General features: G+C 36.6%; 2 protein-coding genes across 2 annotated transcripts in view; one reads left to right on the top strand and one right to left on the bottom strand.

The window, feature by feature from the left end:
• Mettl24 (methyltransferase like 24) overlaps window positions 1-10,519 on the top strand; it is a 104,118-nt gene extending 93,599 nt beyond the window's left edge. The window contains exon 5 of the mRNA XM_015500135.2: window positions 6,992-10,519. Within this exon, the coding sequence (XP_015355621.1) occupies window positions 6,992-7,306 (315 nt within the window). The 3' untranslated portion in view covers window positions 7,307-10,519. The remainder of the gene's footprint in view (window positions 1-6,991) is intronic.
• An 8,042-nt stretch (window positions 10,520-18,561) lies between these two features.
• Cdc40 (cell division cycle 40) overlaps window positions 18,562-22,323 on the bottom strand; it is a 44,253-nt gene continuing 40,491 nt past the window's right edge. The window contains exons 14-15 of the mRNA XM_048800346.1: window positions 21,531-21,675; window positions 18,562-20,424 (exon numbers count right to left, since the gene is read on the bottom strand). Coding sequence (XP_048656303.1) covers window positions 20,247-20,424; window positions 21,531-21,675 — 323 coding nt within the window. The 3' untranslated portion in view covers window positions 18,562-20,246. The remainder of the gene's footprint in view (window positions 20,425-21,530; window positions 21,676-22,323) is intronic.

Raw genomic sequence — 22,323 nt, 5'->3', positions numbered from 1 at the left:
GGGGAGGGAAACTTAACCTCATCTCTTAATCAGGTGTAGGAAAGCATGTGAGACAGGAGATAATTATGTGACCATCTTTATAAAATAATATTTCCTACAGTCTCTGTGACTCACCCCCAACTAATTTGTTGGCTTCTTACACTTTTACTACCTAAAACCATGGTTGGCCATAAACCACAGAGAATAAATTTCAGGCTGCCATAACAGTATTGGGGATGTATTTTACAATTCTTTGTGAACATAGTGATTGCCTCAAAATATAGTATAGCAACAGTACCTGTTTTGTGTCTGTTAGGAACTGAATTGTGTCCCTCCACAAATCATAGGTTGAAACCACAACACTCAGTTTGACTCTATCTGGAGGTAGGGCATTTAAGGAGGTAATAAGCTTAAGTGAGATCGTAACCCCTAATCCAAAAGGGCTTTATAAGAAAAGGAAGACATGCCAGGAGTTTGCACATAGAGGAAAGGCCATGGTGACAAGACAGTCATCTGCAAGTCATGGGGAGAAAACAAACCTGCTGACACCTTGATCTTAGACTCCCAGCCTCCATAACTGTAGGAAATTTCTGCTAAGTCATCAAAGTCTGCAGTGTTTTGTTATAGCACTCCAGTAGCCAATATAATATCTAAGACTTACCGTACTTCAGTTGCCTTTGTTAATATTTTCTTAATTACTGATCCTAATCCATTAGGGTCTCTGTCAACTTCCAAGGAAGTCCAAATCTAATAGTCCCTGCTTTAATGATATTCTGATGAATAAGGGCTTTATTATCTATTTTTCCTAAATATTGCATGTTCCTAGGAGAGGGTTATGTCTCCTGTGATACTGTAGATCATTTCTGGATTTATATGAAGCAATATTAGTTTGAATCACTGGGACTAATTGTCTGCAAATGTGGCCATGAACAACTCTCACCCAATTATGCCACTCCTCTCCTCAATGGACTCTGTTTTGCCTTCCTTTTTTTCTGGGATGGTTTTGTGGTTTGCTTCGACCAAGAGAATGCTGTGGAAGTGATGCCGCATGACTTCCATACTAGGCCTTACTTAGAAAGATGTTGTGGCATCATCAAGAATTCAAATAATAATAAACACTGGTGAGGAAGTGGGGAAAAGAAGCACTTAATTATACACTCTTGGTAGGATTGTGAATTAGTACAACCACTATGGAAATCTGCATGGAGGCCCCTTGAAGGGTGAGAAATGGAACCACCATATGATGTAACTATACCACTCCTCAGTATTTATCCTAAAGAATCAAAGTTATCACTGTATAGTAAATACATACATACCCGTGTTTATAGCAGTACAATTCACAATTGCCGTATTATGGAACCAGCCTAGGTGTCTGTCAGTGGATGAGCAGGTAAAGGAAATATGGTATATATACACAGTGGAGTTTTACTAAGCTATAGGAAGAACACAATTGTGTCATTCATAGAAAAATGTGTCGAACCGGAGGACATCATGTTAAATGAAATAAGCCAGACTCATAAAGTCAAGAGTTTTATTTTTATCTTATGTGTGGAAGATAGAAAAAAGCGTAAAAAAAGAAAGTAGGGGGAGTTGATGGTGGGTGGTAATCGCATGAAAATAGAAGGGGTTTTAGTAAAGGATGGGGGTCAGGGAAGGAAGGAGGAGAAGGAAAGGCAAGATACTAGGCAATGAAATTGACCAAATTATTTTATGTGCATGTATGAATATATCACAGTGGATCCCACTATTATGCACAGAATGTACCATTAAAGATTTTTTTAAAAAAGAAAGGTGGGGCTGGGGATGTGGCTCAAGCAGTAATGCGCTCACCTGGCATGCGTGGGGCGCTGGGTTCGATCCTCAGCACCACATAAAAATGAAATAAAGATGTTGTGTCCACTGAAAACTGAAAAATAAATATTAAGAAAATTCTCTCTCTCTCTCTCTAAAAAAAAAAAAAAAAGATGGCCAGTCATGGTGGTGCACATCTGTAATCCCAGCAGCTCCAGAGGCTGAGGCAGGAGGATTGTGAGTTCAAAGCTAGCTTCAGCAACACAATGAGGCCCTAAACAACTCAGCGAGGCCCTGTCTCTAAGTAAAATATAAAAAAAGGGCTGGGGATGTGGCTCAGTGGTTAAGCGCCTCTGGGTTCAATCCTCAGTTCAAAACAGGTGGTGCAGCTCTGTTTAGCACTCTTGGAAGCCAGCCAACATATAACAAAATTTGCCTGTCCTGTGGGACAGCCCTATTCAAGAGGGAAAGTCTTGGGTGAGGAGCTGAAGATGGGAAGATGTTGAGTGCTTGAAGGAGTTCCAGAGGGACAAGAGGGATGCATGTAGGGAATGGGAAAGTGCCAAAGACAGGCTGTAGCTGCAGCATAGCGCTGTGTGGCTGAGGAGGAAGCAAGGAATGAAGTACAGGGCTTTCACAACAGGAGTGTCAATTGGCCTTGGAGGCTTGTTGACTTGCTCTGAGTTAGGTACTTAGCAAAGTTGGAGTTTTCAGTGTTGGCTGATGTAGGGACTGGCGGGGTGATTCCATGATTGACTCAGAGAGTTGTTAGTCCTTGGATCTCTTTAGTAGGGCAGCTTTTCCAGCATTGGCTCTGGGAATTGGCTCCTGAACACGTATTGCTTTGGAAAGGCCCACTGAGATAGCTGCCTTGAACATTGTTATGGGTTGAATTATGTCTCCCCAAAATGAATACGTTGAAGTCGGAGCCCCCAATACCTCAGAATATGACCTTGTTTAAATAAGGTTGTTATAGATGTGCTTAGTTAAGAAGTCATAGTGGAGTAGGGTGGGCTCACTCCGAGATGGCTGATGTCTTTATATGAAGGGGGCATTTGGACATAGAAATGGACACAGAAAATACTATCTATATAAAGATGAAAGCAGAGCTCAGGTGACACAGAAGCCCAGGAATGCTAAGGATTAGCAGCAAACCTCCCAAAGCTAGGAGAGAGGCATAATCAGTTTCTTTCCCAGGACTCTCAAAATGAAGCATCCCTATTGACATTTGACCTTGGGCTTCTGGTCTTTACAACTAGGAGACAGAATGTTTCTGTTGTTTAAACCACCGAGTCTGTGGTACTCTCTCAAACACCCATCCCCCTTCCTCCCTTTTCATCTCATCTGCAAATCTGGGTGCATGATCACAGGGAAAAACTTGTGCCCAAAGGAAATCTGCCAATCACATCTTAATCCAGTTAAAATTAAAATTCTCATTTCTTCAAAAAGTTTTGTGAAAGGCAATCTATTGGCTATTTCAGGTACAAGGAAAAGGAGATAATACTTGATAGGAGAACCCCTTTAATATCTTGGAAATAAAACCTCTCTAACATCAAATAAGTTGTTTGAGCCCCTTCTATCCAAAATATGTCTTCACTTATTCCAGAATTTATAAGGATTTTTAACACTTGGTTGTTTTTCTCTAGAAACCTGATTTCATCTAATCTAACTGTATTAGGATTGGCACTTGATTATTCCAATACAATCATTTGCATGATTTTTTAGTGCCCTAATTGTTGGAAGCTGATACTAGAATCTTAAAAGTGGCATATCTTGTTCAGAAATGTTTAGTGCTTTATAATAACAATAATATTGGATGCATTATGCAGTAATAATGGAAATTACATTTGCAAAATAGTAATGGTAATGGAACATTCTGAAATGCAAGAAATAGAAAAAGCACAGCAGGAGAGAGGAATGTTTTATTCAATGCATTTTGGGTGGCTGTGATCTCAGGTTGGAGGACAGGGGAGAGCTTATGTGAGCCTCAGGGTTGTACCACCCCTAGGCTGAGTGTTGTAGATCAATCTGGACAATTCTGACTGAAGTGGGAATTTTTGGTCACTGGGATCAAACAGGGTGGGGATATTGTCATTATTGAAAGCACAAAAAGTGATTTACATTTTGTAAATAAAATTGGATTCTAAAGAAAGTTTATGTTTGCTATAGTTTAGTCTATTAATTTGATTTTCTTCTAGTTGTTCATAACTTCTGATTGCCAGTTTTATTTTTTAAATGTTTGGAAAAAATCTAGAAAGTATATTCCCCTATACCTTACTAGAATAGTTTTTAGGTCAATTTTAAGTTGATTAACTTTACCCTGTCCTTTAACACTCTGATTTATTGATGACATTCATCAGATGCAAACTCACAGAAAACAATGTCGAAAATAAATCTGTAAGGAACCAAAGAAATTCTTGGCTCTGTGGATTGATATAACAAATGCTGAATTTTGAATTTTGGATGTATTCTGTACCAATTAGAACACTTTGTGAGATTTTGATTAAATATTTCTTTAGGCAATTTAATTACTCTTAATCCAGGAATATTCTGCTGAAAACTGCCAAGATTAAACAAAGCCATGGAAGTGCCAGGGCAGTAGAGAGGAAAAAAAAAAAAAAGGATGAATTAATTCCTTTGTGTCTAAATTTCAAGAATTAATTAGCCTGGTGTATGTTCCCACGGTACCTGCCCTTGCTCAGTTACTTTCACAAAGAGGTTTTTCTTTTTTTACCTTTTTTCTTTGATTTTGAAACCATTTGCCCCCAAGCTGTTTTAAGGTCCTAAGAATCCCCAGTAAGTTCTCTGGGGATTTTTGGGATCTTACCATTGTTCTTTTCTTGGTGGACCAGGAGGTGCTGTCCAAAGCAAGAAGGTAAAACCTTTGCCTGCAGGTCCCAGGTCACTAGGCAAAGCCCATTTTCTTGGAGCAATTGTATGTTAGTTCTGCGTACCTTCTCCTGTACCCAACTCTGAAGTCACACAAGGAATGTTTCCATGGCATTGGGAGCCTCACATTTCAATCTCGCATGAGAAACTTATCCAACAGACACGTACTGAGAGAGAGAGGAGAGGCTGGGCAGGATCTGTCTTGGAGTTTAGCCATCCTGAACCAGCAAAGATATTTTTGAAAGACCCTCCAGGAGTGTCTTCCGTCTGAAGAGACCCGTTCCCCAAGGACCAGCGAAACCACGACGTTCGGATGCAAACAGCAAGAGGTTTATTCAGGTGCACAGGTACCCGGGGCGACAAGCTCTATGTGACTTGCGCGCCCCTGGCTTATCCTGAGGGGTTTATATAGGGCTTGCAAGCAGAAGCGTGGATACAGAAGCGAGATGCATAGTTACAGGATCCCTATTGGAGGATTTAAATGAGGTGGGGATTATAGTTCCTTCTGTTCTCGGAAATCAGATAAGGTTGTTGACTTGATCAGTTTCTGTTTCCTTCCTATATTTTCTTGTTCCCTCATTGACCAGATGTCTGCCTTTGCACATCCTGTTTCCGTACCTCATTGACCAGATGTCTGCCTCTGTACATCCTGTTTCTGTAACGACCTTGAGCAAGCCCAACTGCTGAACTTGCAGACTCAGTTGCCCCACTGACCTCCTTTGACAAGCTATTTTTTAAGCCTTGTTATATCTGGCGTTACTAAGCTAAAGCTATAAGCAGCTGGGTTGGGGAGTCTTTCAGTTGCATCCTGTCCTTTAGTTCCTGTTTGCTCAAGCTTGGCCCTTCCGGGGTTATCTATATGGAACATCCTGTGGCGGCATTGTGCTAGACTTGAAATGCTACGTGCAGCTAGTGGGATTGTGACATGGGGGTGGTGCAAGAGAACATCCTGCAGCTTCAGGGCACAGGGGTTGGATTTCCTAATGTTGGGCCTGGGGCCTTAAGGTTCTTCATTTTCACTTCCATGGGACAGGATACTGACTAGTGACTTCAGTCGGCAGCTTCCTGAAGGGCTATTTGCTGTTCTGCTGTCACCTCTTGGGACTACAGCCGTAGTTCCTTTGCATGATTCCCTCCATTTCAACTGTCCCAACTTGTTTCTGAATGCTGCCAGCTTTCCTTTGTGTGGTAAAATGATACCCTTGAAAAGTGCTTTGCAAATGTCAAGCAGTGATAACTGATAACAAAATGCTACTTGCTGACCCATATATTCATTCTCCATAAATAGCATCTCACTTTCCAAACCCAAAACCTCTTTGGGACTTTGAGTTACCATTTTTTCCATTTGTGGTTTGGGGGCAGAGGGGGGGCAACATGGTGGTTAAATTTCACCACTGCCTCTCCAGCTGTGTGACTGGGATGGGTTACTCACTGAGTCTGATTTCCCAGATGTTAATTAGGGATCCTGATAGGATTACCTTTGCAGCACAGTTAAGATGTGATTAAATGGATATCACAAAGGGAAGCAGTTAGATTGGTGTCAGGCATATATACATAATTTCATTGCTTTTTATTTATTTTTTTGAATATTTTGGTGCTGGGGAGTGAACCCAGGATCTTGTGTATACTAGGCAAGTGCTCTATCACTGAGCCACACCCCCAATCCTGCTTTTATAAGGTGTTGAGAGGTCCATTATTCTAATGGATTGTTTGCAAAGCCAGCAGAAAGGAGCTATTTTTTATAACTTGATTAATGGCAAAATATTTCTCTCCCATCCTAACTTCTTGCTGTACTCCATTTTACCTGGGATATAAACTGGTATTCAGTAAATAGGCAGATGATTTTTTTTAAAGGATGCTGTATTGGCATTTAGAAATAAAGAATTCATGGGATAATAATTTTTCTGTATGTCCAATATTCAGAATTTGGAAATCCTTTCCTTGATTTCCAGGCCTGATGAAGTTGGAGGGGGACAATGCTTGAGATGGTCTCTGCAGGCAGTGGCCCTCAGTCAGTCCCTCCCATGGCCATCATTCTGTCAGGACTTGGCTGTGTTTCTTGGACAGGCTGTGGGGACAAGCTCCATGATACACATGATCCAGTTTCTTCCTGGGTAGCCATTTGCATTGGACAGAAAGCAAGAGGGTCCATTATGAGTTCCTCCTGGCATCTTGGTAGCATCATGTCCCCTTGAAAATGACCTTTAACTCTAAAATTTTAAAAATTCTGCTACCTTGGGAGGGGGTTATGATGTGAGACTCCTGATAGGAAAATGATATATTTCATAGTGATTTCCAAATCTTTTAATCTCATCTCATTGTTTAACTACAGATTGATGTTCTCAAGGCAGATCTGGAAAGTGCAGAATGGAAAGTTTTGGAAAATCTTATTCTGGAAGATGTCCTTGAACAGATTGGACAGCTCATCTTTGAGATTCATCTCCACTGGCCTGGGTTTGAGGTCAGCGGCAGTGACAGCAGCGTCGTGCGATTCTGGTACAGCCTCCTCAAAGAGTTAGAACAGAAGGATTTCAGGCTTTTTTACAGTTATAAGGATTTATCTAAACCTCAGCTATTTCTGAAGAAAGACATTTTCAATGCTAGTAGCTGTTACACTCTGAGTTGGGTGAATACAAGATGGAAATAGGATGCAGGACCTCATCCAGCATCCAAGGAAATATTTGCAAAATGGAGCATGTCTGTGCTTCTAATCCCAGATTTGCCCAACCAGCCTCCCACTGACCCTTTACCTGCTCAAGACAGGGATTGTGGTATTGTCTGTGCAGTGCATGTACCCTGGTGCTTGGCGTATGATAAGGGCACAGTTGAAGGGATGGACAAGTTTGCTTAAACTCAGACTCTTTGCCTTTGACAGAGTGTAATCCCCCACTCATTCCCAAGAATTGTCATGTATCTATAGCCCATGAGTTCACCAACATTAAAATGAAATTATGTAAATTTTCCATTTTTAGTAGGTTGATGATGAGAATTCTTAAGTTTATTGTCCAATGTTTAAAAGTGACTTTGACTCACTTCTTTCAAGGTTTCCTTTGTTGACTTAATCAATCATATTCTTTGCAACCTGATGGATTTCAACCATTGTTTCTCAGCCTTTGCTGAGGCTTGTTGTGGCTTTATAAGAACCACTGATTCTGGTTTCTTGGAATCAGATGCATTAAATTCTGTCACTGAGTTTAAAAAAATAGACCATCAAGGGCTTTGATCGAGATTCTCAATCTCAAATTCCTTTTGCTTCCTACAAAATTTAGCATATGTAGAAAACTGTTGCCTCTTCTGTCTATGGACATGACTGCTCCTCCCCCCAGACTTGCCTATACTGTTAAATCTTTTTTTAAATACACTACCTTGAATGTAAAGTACATTTTTCTTTATTGCCAGTGGCATTTTTTATAAGACTGTAGCCCATAATCTGTTTTTCCTAGAATAGTATTATAGTGTTTCAGTGTTTCTAAACTTTTTTACATTTTTAAAAATTAAGTAGAGAATGTAGGCTCTCCATTGTTCATATAATCTCCATCATCCCTATATGCAGGAACAGACTCTCCTATGAATGATTTTTTAAAATTCTCTTTTGAATAAAGTGGTAGTATAAAAATAAACCAAATTATGCCTTATTATAAATTAGGAATTTTTTTTTTAACATCCTGAGAGGGTGTGAAAACTCTTATGTATATTGTTTGTTCAAAAAATTGGCAGCGGGGGAGTAGAACACTGAATATTGCCATGGTTTTTCCTTCTTGCAGGTTTTTACTTGCTTCTGCCTTCAGATTCCTTGGTTGGATTTTTCTTTATTGCAACAATTTGAAAATACCATTCCTCAAGTGAGAACCAACATAGAATAGAACGATCTAACTTGAGTTCAAAAGAGAACAGAACTTCTGAATTAATTGTGACTATTTTTAAAGGTATAAATGAAGTTTTGATTTGAAACTCACAGTACACTAATAAAAGTTGTTGGATTGAGAGGAGCAGCTTAAAGAAGTATAATTTGAAATGGCAGCTCAGTCTCTTTGATGTGCATAGGTATTTCAAATGTGCAGAAGGGTCCATAAACTATTAGTTTGTATGCTGTCCTCTCCTAAGCAAAGCTCACTTTATTCAGTCCAGTTCCACTTGAATTATGTCAATTTTTTTTCTTCATAAAAATTTTATACACTGAAATACATAGTATATATTCTTATATTGTACAGTGTGGAGTATGCTAGTTTTAAGTATGCAGCCTCATCAACTTTTAGATGTATACACACCCATATCAAGATTTTTAATTCAAAGAATTAATTTAAGGCATTACTGAAAACTGTTTTGTATAAGGCCAGTTAACCATTTGATCAAGATTGATGGTGCAGAACATCTACTTCATCACTCTCTATATCTGAAGTAAGAATGGATGTAATGTTAAAAAAAAATCACAAACACACCAACCTATACCCACTAACTAGGCAGCCTGTTCAATAGTGATCCATACTTATTTATGCTTATTTCCCTTCATGGATAGTTGAAAATTACAATGAATATTCTGATGCCTGTCTCTAGAAACCCTGTCTCTAGAGTTGATTATGTTTGTCATGTAGACCAGGTTTTCCTAACCTTTCCACTATACTATTTTGAGCTGGGTAATTCTTTGATGGGGATGGGAAGACTATACCATGCATTGTAGGATTTTTAGCAGCATCCTTGGCCTCTACCTACTAGATGGCAGGAGCAAAAACCTCTTCCCCACAAGCTATAACAACCAGATGTAGTTCCCAGACAGTGCCAAATGTCTCCTAGGGGGCAAAACCACTCACTGTGGAGAAGTACTGGTGTAGGTCATGAGAAGGGGATCAGGTTACCACAGCATGGTGTTTGCTTTTAAAAAACCGGCAAACACAACATCCTCTTGGAAGGAATAGACAAAACAATAACCATCCCCACCAGAACCACCACAAAAGCAGCACAAACAAAATGCAGCAAGTGAACAAAAATCAAGAGTTAATTGCCAAGATCTTACAATATGCCAGGTACCTTGCTTAGGTTATTTCAAATTCTGGCCACAACCCCAAAAGTAAGTATAATTTCCCCAAGTGTATGGACAAAGAAACTCTGAGCCTGGCACAGTGGCGCATGCCTGTAATCCTAGTGGCTAGGGATGCTGAGGCAGTAGGATCTCGAGTTCAAAGCCAGCCTCAGCAACTTAGTGAGGCCCTAAGCAACTCAGTGAGACCCTGTCTCTAAATAAAATACAAAATAGGGCTGTGGATGTAGCTCAGTGGTCGAGTGCCCCTGAGTTCACTCCCTGGTACCAAAGGAAAAAAAAAATTGAATGTTACTTAGCTTATTCCGATTATTCTACTAGTAGATGGTAGAACAGAAAACTACCCTTTGGTCTATCAGATCCCCACAAATACCATGCCTGTTTCCCACCATGATCTTTGTAGCCATTATCAAATGCAAAATGCCACATTTGAAGGCACTTTTTTGCCTGTTAGTGGGAAAAAAAATGGAGGAGGGAGGAGTGTGGATATAATTTTGTAGCATATAGATAGATTTCTTTAACTTGAATCATCTATGTAATCAAAGTATGCCCATCAAATGGAGGCTTACTGAAGAAATATGGAACCAAGATTCTCTGTTAATATAGTTAGACTGCCAGTAAAGCTCTTGCCAGGCCTTGGAGGGTCTTTTGCCCAGGCTTGTTCCAATACTTGGTACTTTCCTCCCAGGCTTTAGAAAGGGCACATATGAATTTGCTGCTTTGTTTAAAACTTGTCTTTGACCTGCAAATGAATGAGCTAAGTTGGGAACATCTGTGATATGCATGTCTTTAATTAACTCTTACCAGCATAGTGTATTTCATAAATGATTCTGAAAATACAAATTTAATGATGTTTTGATCAGATTATTTTTTAAAATTTGCACATTTTTAGGGATAAGACATATGAGGATGTAAGAGATTCTGAAGTCATCTTTTAGCACAAACTCTGTGTCATGATTTGAGCTGAAAGTCAAGGAAAAGTTTTCCCCTTCCTCTTTTCTTATTGTGATTCCATTGGTGCAGTTATAATAGGTTATCATATAAATATTTGTAACTGTTTGACATGTTCACATGAAGAGAGCCAGGGAAAAGTGAATGAACTTCTATTAGAATCGACCAATATTTACATAAGGGCAGAACAAAAGTAATGCATGAATTTACCGTATTTAGTCCAAATCTGTTATTCATGTAAGCATTTCTACATTAGTTATAAGATCTTTTAATAAATACAGTCCAATATTTGAATTTCTTAAGTATTAAATGTTTGGATTTTGCAAAGCTTGGATTAAGCCAGGAAGTCAGGTTCATAATATTTTGCCAGTTGAAAAATCAAGCCCTTGTATGAACAGATGATTTTACTTGACAATACAACAATACCTCCAAAGCTCAATTAATGTAATTGTTCTTTTCTGCTGGCAACAAATTTATGTTTGCTTTTCATGCAATAATTCTTTTCATGCTAGCCAATTGCTGGCACTTTGGGAATTCAATAATTGCTTTATGCTCAAAAATTTTCCTTTTACTTACCTTGAAAGAGGTGTTTTAATTTTATTTATATGAAATCATAACCCAAAGAATCATCTATATTTTTAAACCTATCTAAATTTAGAGATTATTAAATTTTTTAAAAATAATTTTGTTAAATTCCTGTCCTTAGAAAAATAAATCAAGCAGACTTAGTGTCATTGCACTTGCCTAGCATGTGTGAAGCCCTGGGTTTTATCTTTAGCACCACATAAAAAAAATCAAATCAAATAAAGGCCTTCTGTCCATCTACAACTATAAAAAAATTTTAAAATACTATAACTGTCTTAGTGATTGATTTCGTACAGTAAGCTTAGATAAGGGACTTTTTTGTGGGTGACAACTTCAAATTCTAATCTAGACTATTTTAATAGAGAAGCCAAGACTGATATCTAATCTATATGTAAGCAGAAAAGATCTATTGAACAACATGGTGATTACAGTAAATAATGATGTATTGTATACTTGAAAATTGCTAAGAGCAGATTTTAAATGTTTTCAGCACCCCAAAATGATAAGATGTTGATGGCATGATTGAGTCATTCTTCAATGTTTATGTATACAAAAATAATATCTTGTACACTATAAATGTACATAATTTTTACCTGTTAATTAAACAAGTATGTCCCATGAAATACTTTGGATATATTGTTCATGCAAAATGAAACAAAACCACCAGTAGAGCTATAGAGGTTGGTAAAAAGGCTGTGGTCCTGAGTTCTACAGTGGTCCTTCCATTGTAGGTCTCTCTCAGGATGCCTGACCTCTCCATAGTAGAGCAATTAAAGGTTAATGCACAGTTAATGACACAATTAGAGGTTAATGTACAGGCAGCCTCTTGGACCCTGACTCACACTGTGGCTAGGGTCTATTCTAACTGGTTTGTCTTCTATCTTACTTGTTATTGGATATAGGGCATATCAATATTTACTCCTGGATGGACATTAGAAAGATGTATAAGAAAAAAAGTTCAAATGTGTTCTGCAACATTGATGAGAAACTACAATTATGTATGAATAAAATATTATCTGTATTATTATTTCTCAAGGATTGATGTCAGATCAAACATCATTTGCTCAGGGACCCCCTCCTTAAGATCTTCAACTATGTGTCCCCAGGGACCTCTATTCTTTCTATTTTTACTCTTGTTGTTCCTTAATGTATCTGTTTGTATTATGTTGTCTTGCCCAGCAGACTGTAAGCTCCATGAAGGTAAGGGCCATGTCCGTAGTCCCAGTGCCTATTATGGAACCTGCTAGTTAAAAGGTGCTGAACAAATATTTGTTGAATATAAATTTTAAGAGCTCTTTCATATAGAATTTTCCTATGAAATTATTTCACCATCGTTTTCTATTGTTTTTTTCCTCTAGCATTAAAAATGTTTGGAAATTAAATGGATCAGTGTCTCTCATTTTGTTAACTTAAATTTGGACACATTTTGTTCTTTTCTTTTTCTTGACATAACTGTACTGCATGTGGTAGTCCCTGTTCCTGATTAAAACTTGTTAACGGAGATCTTCTTGACCTTGGGGAATTGAGAGCTATATAATGACTGAACTGAATAGATTAAATATAATTGAAGGCTCAGTTATTATTTGAAGATAGATCTATGTCCTATGATATTAAATCTCAATCTTCCTTTCTTATTTCTCATTGTCCTTTCTTTGTACCAATCTCCAGCAAACAACCTTTTTTAAAGAATCAGTATAAAATACAATACAGTATATACAATTCACAGTAGCATAGAGCATATTTTTTGTTTAATGAGACAAGGAATGTGTGATGATGGAAGGCTATTTCTACCAAGGATAGGGACTGGTATTTTTATAAATATGGTTATTCAAGTCACATTGTTTTTATAGGACAAAATGGATAATAAAGACAATAGTTGAAAGAGTAAAAGTCAAGGTGAGAAAAGGTAGATTCTAAAGACTGAAGTATGAATCAAGAAAATTTCCTTTTGGGTACAGAGAAAATGATGGGGGTCCTACTCTAAAGGAAGGAACCATGAGAATGTCTTCAGGTACAGACTTTGTTTTACTAAAGAATGAAACATTATCTAAGTAGCTGTTTTTTAAAAAACTACCTAACAGAGATAGCAAGCTGGAAGCCGCAAAGATTATGACACAAATTGGGTTGTAAGAATATACAATTAAATGGCATATGTCCAAGTAGGACAGTAAGTTGAAAGAAAAAGGAGATCTTGACAGTGCTGCTAAGCATTATATTAAGCAAGTCCTAGCCTTTCTAGGACTACTATCTTATAATATTTAATTTCTAAAGTTCCTTCTGGCTTGAACATCTCATAATTTTGGTTTTGTGATCAGATGAGACTTAGACAATAGGATTATTTCTCAATTTGTGTGCTGCTAGGGTCTGAATGCTTGTCCCTTTAAAATTCATATCTTGAAATCTAATCCCCAATGTTAGTATTAAGAGGTGAGTCCTTTGTGAAGAGATTAGGTTATGAGGTTGGAGCCTTCATGGTTAGAACCTTAGGAAGAGGGAGTGTGTTTCCCCCTTTTACCCCGTGGGGATGCAGCAAGAAGTTACCATCTTTGAAGCAGAGGGGAAGCCCTCATCAAACACCAGATCTGCTGACACCTTCATCTCGGACATCTAGCCTCCAGAACTGTAATACATTTGTTATTTATAAATTACTCAGTCTTCAGAATTTTTAGCAGCCCAAAAGGACCAAGAAGTCTATAAAGAGAAGTCTTCAGATAAATTCAGAGGAATCCAAATGGTGTGCTTATGCATAAGAAAAATCCCAGAGCCCAGATAGAAAGGAAATCCAGGATGGGTAGTTCTTCAGTCATTGAGTGAAGTGCCTTTGGTAAAAGTACTTTTTTTGGATTATGTACTTAAACTTATGGTTCTTAAAACCAGAATGGAGGTTTCACAGGCTGCACTAATTTTATACTGGTTTTAAACTGTCCCAACAACATGTCTGCATCTAAACGTATCCTTCCAAAGATCCTTCCATATGTGTATGTGATGTAACATGTGACTAAATTAGTCAAGCTCACTCCAGGTGAACTGGGCTGGCATGAAATAATCACACAGACAAAATCCCTTTTTATTTGGGTTCAGTGACGGGTCCTCAGCCACACATCCCACAAGGGGGGCAAGGTAGGCAAGAAAGAGAGGAGCACATTCTGGAGCCCTTTTATTGGGGGGAAGACATTCGAGAAAGTTCCACCCCAAATGAGGCAAGGGGTCAGGTTTCAAGGGGTTGACTCCAGCTTCTTGATGTCTTGGGGTCAGTAGATTGACATCTTGGAAGGCCACGCCTATCTCATTGGGTAATGCACACTCCCAGAGCTGCACCTCTCTCGCCCAGCACAGGCAAGTCCACATGCATTACAAAGGGTGCAATGCCTGTCCAGTACCCCTTTACTCCAGACTTAAAGAGGTGTGCTCAGTTGGTACAGTGCTTGCTTCACATGCACAAGACCATGGGTTCAATCCCCAGCACCACCAAAAAAAAAAAAAAAAAAAAAGAGGTATGCTCAGCTCTTGTTCAGGGCAGCCCCCAACATGTATGAATGTGTGTGTGTGTGTGTTTGTGTGTGTGTGCGCGCGCGCGCCAAGTGTGCTTAAATGTCCAAGAAAGAAAAATCTTCAGATACAAAATTCCCAGAGGGAGCCTAGAGCAGGGGGTATAGTAGGAATCTATATGACAGCCTCCCTAGGGCTTTAGTTGAACAGAAATGGTTAGAGGCCTAGAGTGCTAGAGATAAGGCCTGGTGGTGGGGGTGGTGAGGGTGGTGAGGGGGGATTGGGACCTCTGGAGGGATACCATCTCAATGAAAAAATGAACTAAAAATTCCATACCTAATTTTACTTCTTTTACTTTAGGAGTCTTGTTAATGAAATCAGTTCCTAAGCCCACATGTTGAAAATTTGGGCCTACTTTTTCTTCCATTAGGTGTAATGTCTCTGTTCTAATGCCTAAGTCCTTGATCCATTTTGAGTTTTGTGCAGGGTGAGAGGGGTTTAATATCATTTTGCTACATATGGATTTCCAGTTTTCCCAGCACCATTTTGTTGAAGAGGCTATCTTTTCTCCAATGTATATGCCAATCCCCCAAACCAAAGGCCTTTGCTCTGTTATGTGTATGCTAATTCACAATAGTTGCAGGTGGGGGGTGGGGGTGGAGTGGGGGTGGTTTGGAGGAATATAAGTATTCTGGATTAGACAAAGGGGAATGAAGGTAAGGGAGAGGGAATGAGAATAGAAAAGACAGAGAATGAATTGGACATTACTACCCTATGTGCATAAATTATTACATAACCAATGTAATTCTACATCATGTACAATCAGAAGAATGAGAAGTTATACTCCATGTGTCAAAATACATTCTACTATCATGTATAATTAGAATAAAAAAATTTTAAAATTCCATAACAGCACAAAGATGCTTAATCTCCACTTTAGTTCTGAGTCCAAATAAACGTCTCTCTTGAGAAACCAAAACCTCAGGCCTGTTCAAGTTCAATAATTGAATTTGTCTTAAATCATATGGTGAGCCAAACCATAAGCTGAGAAATTATGATAAAAACCTGGTTCTAGGGGTGATACCTCAAGGGTACATAATAGGAGCAGATGTAAAACCACTCTGAAGGGACATTTCACCAATCCAGGTTACAGGGATTTACTCAGAAAAGTAAGATTCAGCTAAGATGAGCTCATAACAAAACATTACAAGTGGTAAGGAAAGAAAATGGTCCCTCATGAGGTAGAGCTTACAAACATAAGGAATATGGGAACTTTCAGCCTCGTACTTGAGATTATAAACAGTTTAACATGATTTTTCCCAAAAAACTACATAGAAACATTAACAAAATAAGACACTATGAAAAAGAATAGGTAGATATAAACAAGTACAAATAGACCTTCCAAAAAGGAAAATAGTTGCTGAAATGAGAAACCAAATGGATTATAGAGCAGATTAGATACAGCTGAAGAGACCTTAAAGTGAACTGGATGATAGATTTGAGGAAACTACTCAAAATATAGCACAGAAAAATGTGAACATTTATATTTCCTATAAAAAAGCTATTTTATGAGCTGTTTTAACCTTAGAATATCTTGCAGCAGATGAGGCAGTAAAATTGAATATCTGAGCTCTTCTGTAAAAAAGTGGCACTAGGATAATACCATGAAATATGGTAGCCATTAGACATCTTTGCTATTGAGCACTTAAAATGTGGCTGACTGAGGAACTGAATTTTACTTTGTTAGTGTTGGGATTTGAATCCAGGATCTCACATTTGCAAAGCATGTGGCTTATCATTGAACTCCACTCATTTTAAATATTTCCTTTGATTACTTTAAATTAAAAATTTTATATTTGATTTAGTTATTAGAAAAAAATTATATTTATAACAACTTGGGAGGTAAATATGCGTATGAAAAATAATTTTTTTGATAAAAATTTAGTGTCTGAATTGAGATGAATGTCAGTATAAAATATATACTGAATTTCAAAGACTTAGTATAAAAAATAGGTAAATTACTAATTTTTAAAATAATTGGACATGCTGAAATAAAACTTTGGATATTAAGTCAGACATATTAATAAGATTAATTCCCCATAAAAAACTGCTATTAGGAAAGTTAAAATTATACATATGACCCACATATTTCCATTGGCCAGCACTGTACTAGAACATAAATTCATAAAACATAAAATGTTTGATAGTCCTCCACATCTAAAAATCTAAAATGCTGGATATTGGAGAGAGGCAAGTGGGGAATTTAAAAATTCATGTGAAGACAGCTCTTGCAGTTATAGGAAGCTATAGAATCAGAGAGTTATCTCTTTAACTTATTGCCATTAAATATGAAGCCATTCCAGGGGTTTTGGCTGTAAGTCTATTCTATTCTATTTCTATTCCCTTAAGTTCCAGACAAAATTGTAGTGTTTAGGTTTAGAAAAGTAGAAGGTATAAACATAAACACGCACATATATTTTTTTGACCAGCTAAATTTCTCTATGGCTTTGTGTATTTCAAATAGTCTAGATTTTTAAATGTATAAGATAAATTTGGGTCTCTATTTCAGGTGGTTCTCATCCTTAGTGCAATCTTGCTAAATGATCATTTGGGAATTTTGCCAAAAGTTTTAACTTTGATTTAGGAGGTCTGTCTTGGAAACAAGAATTGTGCATTTTAGAAAAGCTTCCCAGGGATTTCATAATGTGTGTTTGTCTATATCTATTTATCTATGTATCAATCATCTAATTTTTACTGTTATCTCGTTAGTTCATTCAGTTTATTACTCACAGATTAAACCAACATTTCATAACATAAATTCTGAACCAAATGCTGTGATAGACAGCTTCCTACTATTGGATCTTCTCTTCCTCTCAGGACCCTTAGTACTTGCTTTGTTTATTCTGTATTTAATTAATTATTTTATGATTCACTAGGAATGCTGGCCTTGATTTTAACTGTAGTCCTATTCAAATATGTAAAAATTAAAAAATACATGTCTCTGATGAAATATGGCATCAGTGTTACCCAGGTTTCACCTTGAGACCCACATTTAAGACTACTGATGGATATTGTGCCCTGGATGCCACTTCACCCCATACCTGAATTCATCATGGCTCCTGTAACTATCTATTGCTTTCTTCTGAATTTTATATCTGGGTAGCAACACAATCCCCAGGTGATTCTGATGCAGATGATCAGTTCACACTAGTCTTCGAGGATAGCTTCTGTAATTTCTTGGTGTGTGATCTTTATGGCTGCCATTCAAGGGTTTAAGACTTCACTGTTGATGTTTTCTCTTAGGTTTTACAACCAACAATAAAAAATTAAAAAAAAAAAAAAAGAAACACATGTAGTAGAAACTACATGTTTCTACTCAGAAATAAGCCTGTTTGATGCTACTCACAGTTCTTTATCTTAAATTTGTTTCCTTAAGACAAAATATCCCCAGCTTGTGCTTCAATATTGAATGTCATTCAATTACATCTTTTGCTAAACCATCACTTTTATTCTAACTTTTAGGAAGGAAATCTATCCTGGTGTGAAAAAATAATCTTGAGACTTTTTTGTTTTTAATGCTAGAAAAGAACCCCATTTGTTTGTGTACACTAAAATTGGGTGTAACCATGACCTAGCATACCACTAAATGCTCTAAGGGTACTTACTGCCTTGTATTTTTATCATTTAATTAGAATAAATATATTACTAAGTATACTGCACCCACAACTAAAGCATCATATTTTTTCTATACGACACATTTAAATCTTCAAATGGTTTACTCTGGTGTCTCAACAGACTTCAGACTTACAAGGAAACTAACAAAGAATATTTCAACCACACTGTCTACAAAAAAATGTTTTATTCAAAAATAGGATCTTTTCAAAAAAGAGAAAACTTTTATATACAGTTACTTAGTTTAGAAACAGTCAAAAAACAATAGAATAAATCCAGATTAAGAAATTATGATTTGTAACATATACAATACTGGTGCTGAATTACAGTTTAAATGTATGAATTCTTTTTGTCCCGTCACATTTCAATAATTCACATTTGTTTTACCAGTGATTGGGACTAAGGGAAGGTCTTGTCTGAATTCTTTCCTCTTATTTGCCACCCTTCCTGGGCAGATACAAAAATGGCAGGATCTAGGCAGTGTGCTTCTATCTCTTTGTGTGCCTGTATATCAAAAACTATACCTTCTTCATCTTTATCCTCTTTTACTATTTTCTTCTTTGAAATTTATTTGTATGTGGCTACAGAGCCTGATCATATTTTTAAATTTAAAAATGGAAGCTCTCTAAGGGAAAGGAGCATGCACATGACTCAGAGCTTAATGCTCTTAGGTTATCAACATTCAACATGATTTTGCTCTTCAAGTCAGTACTCTGCATAGCTATAACCAATCTGATATAGACTTAAAACAGGAGAAAGGGCTTGAAAAACTTAAGTACTATAGCTACTATATTTCAGAGGCTACCTTGATTTCATAAGCTGAAATTTTTATTCTCAAACTGGTAAAGTCTAGCCACCTTGTAGCATTATTTTTTTTTTCAAAGATTTTGAAAGAAGTTTAGTATTTTTCAATCTTAAAAAGTTGGGTTGTATGTAAAATCAGAATAATTTTAAAGACAAAACATAACTTCAAAGAAATTACAAACTGACATTTTGGAATATGCCCTCATACCTTAAATTCTAGAAGGAGTATTTTAGTAGTAACATTGGTGAAACAATGACCTTAGGAGATCCTGATTTCTGGAAGTGTAGCCAGGTCCTTACTGAGAATGAATAGTAATGAAATTCAAAGCCTTGGTGCATTCTGTTGAATTCTATCTTCAGAAATAATATAACTCTTTGCTTATAATAGCTCTGTCTGTACTGATCAGTTAGAAAGTAGAGAAAAGAATTCTGGGCTGATTTTTATTTTACACTGTTAAAAATTAGAGGAATGCTACAGTCAAAGAAGGTTAGTGACCTACAACTAAAAATATGCAACATATGTCATAAAAAATAGTGGAACCCATGAAGCCAAAGGATTAGAACTTGACACACTAAAAAGAATGGGAACAGTAATTGTGGGTGGTTTTATCCTTCTTTCAAACACATATTAAATTATATCATCCCTGGTCTTTACTGCCCTTTTGAATGGGTAATTATATGGTACCTTTTGGAGTCATTAATTACATTATTTCCCCTAGAATCCCTAAACCACTAGGGATTCTTTCTTGACCTCAAAGAGATCTTTTCAGTAATGCCATGGGGACAAACCCCAACTGCCTGCCAACAACAACTACTCATTGAATAGTCAACGGTCGTTCTTTGTATAAATAAAATCTATAAACAACAAAATAAAGTTGCCAATGAAATTAAATGAAGCAAATTTATAAAGCTTTTTTTAAACAATGGGTCAACTTCATAAGGAAAACATTATGTATAAATCAAGTTGTCATTCAACACATTTAATAATTAAATATAGTTAAATATGACATTGGATCAAAAATGATCCTAGATAGTTTCAGGACTAATCCCATTAATCCCACAATTTAATGAGACCATCCCAGCCACATGTAATGACTTTAGATGTTTCATGAGGATGCCACACTGCACCTATACACACTTTATCATGAGCTTTAAAGCGGCTATAGAGTTTTGTGGTCTTCCAGTCCCAAATGTTTAATTTTCCATTTCCATCTCCTGAGATCACATAGCTGCAACAGGAAGAAAAATTCAAAATTATTGTTTTTCAAATACCTTCAACTGGTGAAGTGGATGAAGAACACAGGCAGATCTCATTTTTTTAATTTAACATAAAAATATCATGGTAAATATACAAAACTCAGAATAATAAGGTAGAACATGAAGCAGTCTATAATTTGAACTTCTACAAAAATACTTCCCTATTGAGCTACCAATCAAAGAGTAGAAAATTATTTTTAGCTGGGAACACTGGGAATCCCAGGGGCCATAATAAATGACACATAACAGTCTCTGAACAGTCAAAATAGTGTAGAAGAACCAATTTCACATACATTCAGTGAACATACTAGACACATTCTATCACAGAGAACTTTACTATCTTCATAATTACTTTCTATCTTCAATATCCTTTGAATAAATCTAAGATTGAGTCACAGGTAGAAATCTAAGGCACAATTATAGGGATTTCTGAATTATCTCTACCTTTTTTATATATTTTAATGAAGAATGGGGAAAGGAATATGGAATTTCACTCTTAACAAGACTGCAGGCTTCATGAATTAAGTGTGATCTAGAAATATTCAAAAGCTGGATTTCAGTTTTTAGTGCAGATAAGCTACAATAAAGTTTTTCCCTTCAACATTATCATATAGAATTAATTCTTCTGGTATTCACTCAATCATAGTCATACACTAATTGTAATACTCCTAGCCAGCTTAGAAAAGCAAAGAGAAAATAAAGCATTGTTGATACAGACAGCGATTTATAGGTGGTTAAAGGGCACAGGCCTACGTAATAGTGTGTGGTTTTTTGTTTTTTATCTTATGGTGCTGAGGATTGAACCCAGGGCTTTGTGCATGAGAGACAGGCACAACTGAGCTATATCCCCAGCACCAGGTCTAAGTAATATAAGGATAAAACCTATAGTAAAACCTAAAGAAAAGCAAAATATAATTTTCATAACTTGTTATTGCCTTTTTATCTGGCATTTTGATAGATTACACGTTCTCATACAATTAAATATGTGAAAATGATTTCTGAAGTATTGTTACTTGTACATGACAGTTTAGGTATCATATATCTGAACATGAGAATAAATCAGAAGATTTAAACTTACCTCATGTCTGGTGAAAAGTCCACTTGACATGCATAGCCTGCTACCATATGTCCCTTAAAAATTTTTTTCTTATTTAATCTGAATCTGTTCTGTGCTCCAAAAATTAAGATTTGGTTGTCCATTGATTGACATGCTAGCCATTTCCCTGTAAAGTCAATAAATGACACATTTTAGAGAAAGACTAAAAAAATTAAAATAAAAACTTTATTTTAAATATGTTTGCTGTCATTATTATTTTTTGTTCCCAAATACTTTATTATACTAGAAAAAAAACTTACCATGTTATCCATTAAGTGTGAAAAATATGTCACTGTCAAGAGTTATTTATATGTTAAGTAATGAATTCTGCTCCTATGATCCTATTATCATTGAGTACTCTTCAAATAAAAGGAAACACAGAAGTTCCAAGCTTAGTTTTAATAGGAACAAATTAAATTTATAAAATGAAATTAATTTGTAGTTGCTACAGATAACAGAACCAAGGAAAAATGTAACCTATTTCTGACAAGTATGAAATAAAAAAGATCACACTGGTAAGAAAATCTCTGATTATCAAATAAACAGCTCCAAAAAATATGATTAACAAAATTACAGTAATTATTTTTAAAAGTGCTTTTCTGTACCCAGGATTCAAAGCCCTTAAATCCTAAACTACAATATTTACTTGTGTCTTATACATTTGTAAACATTACTAAGAAAAGTTCTAACCCTGACCTTGTTCAAGATGGGTATGAACATGATAAGAAAAGTACATAATATTGTGATTACCAAAGTAGGATCCAGTTAAGGTTGC

Source organism: Marmota marmota, unplaced genomic scaffold, assembly GCF_001458135.2.
Source record: "Marmota marmota marmota unplaced genomic scaffold, marMar, whole genome shotgun sequence".
Lineage (NCBI taxonomy): Eukaryota > Metazoa > Chordata > Mammalia > Rodentia > Sciuridae > Marmota > Marmota marmota.
Note: the sequence above shows the minus strand (reverse complement) of the source record. Positions and strands in the feature narration are given on the sequence as shown.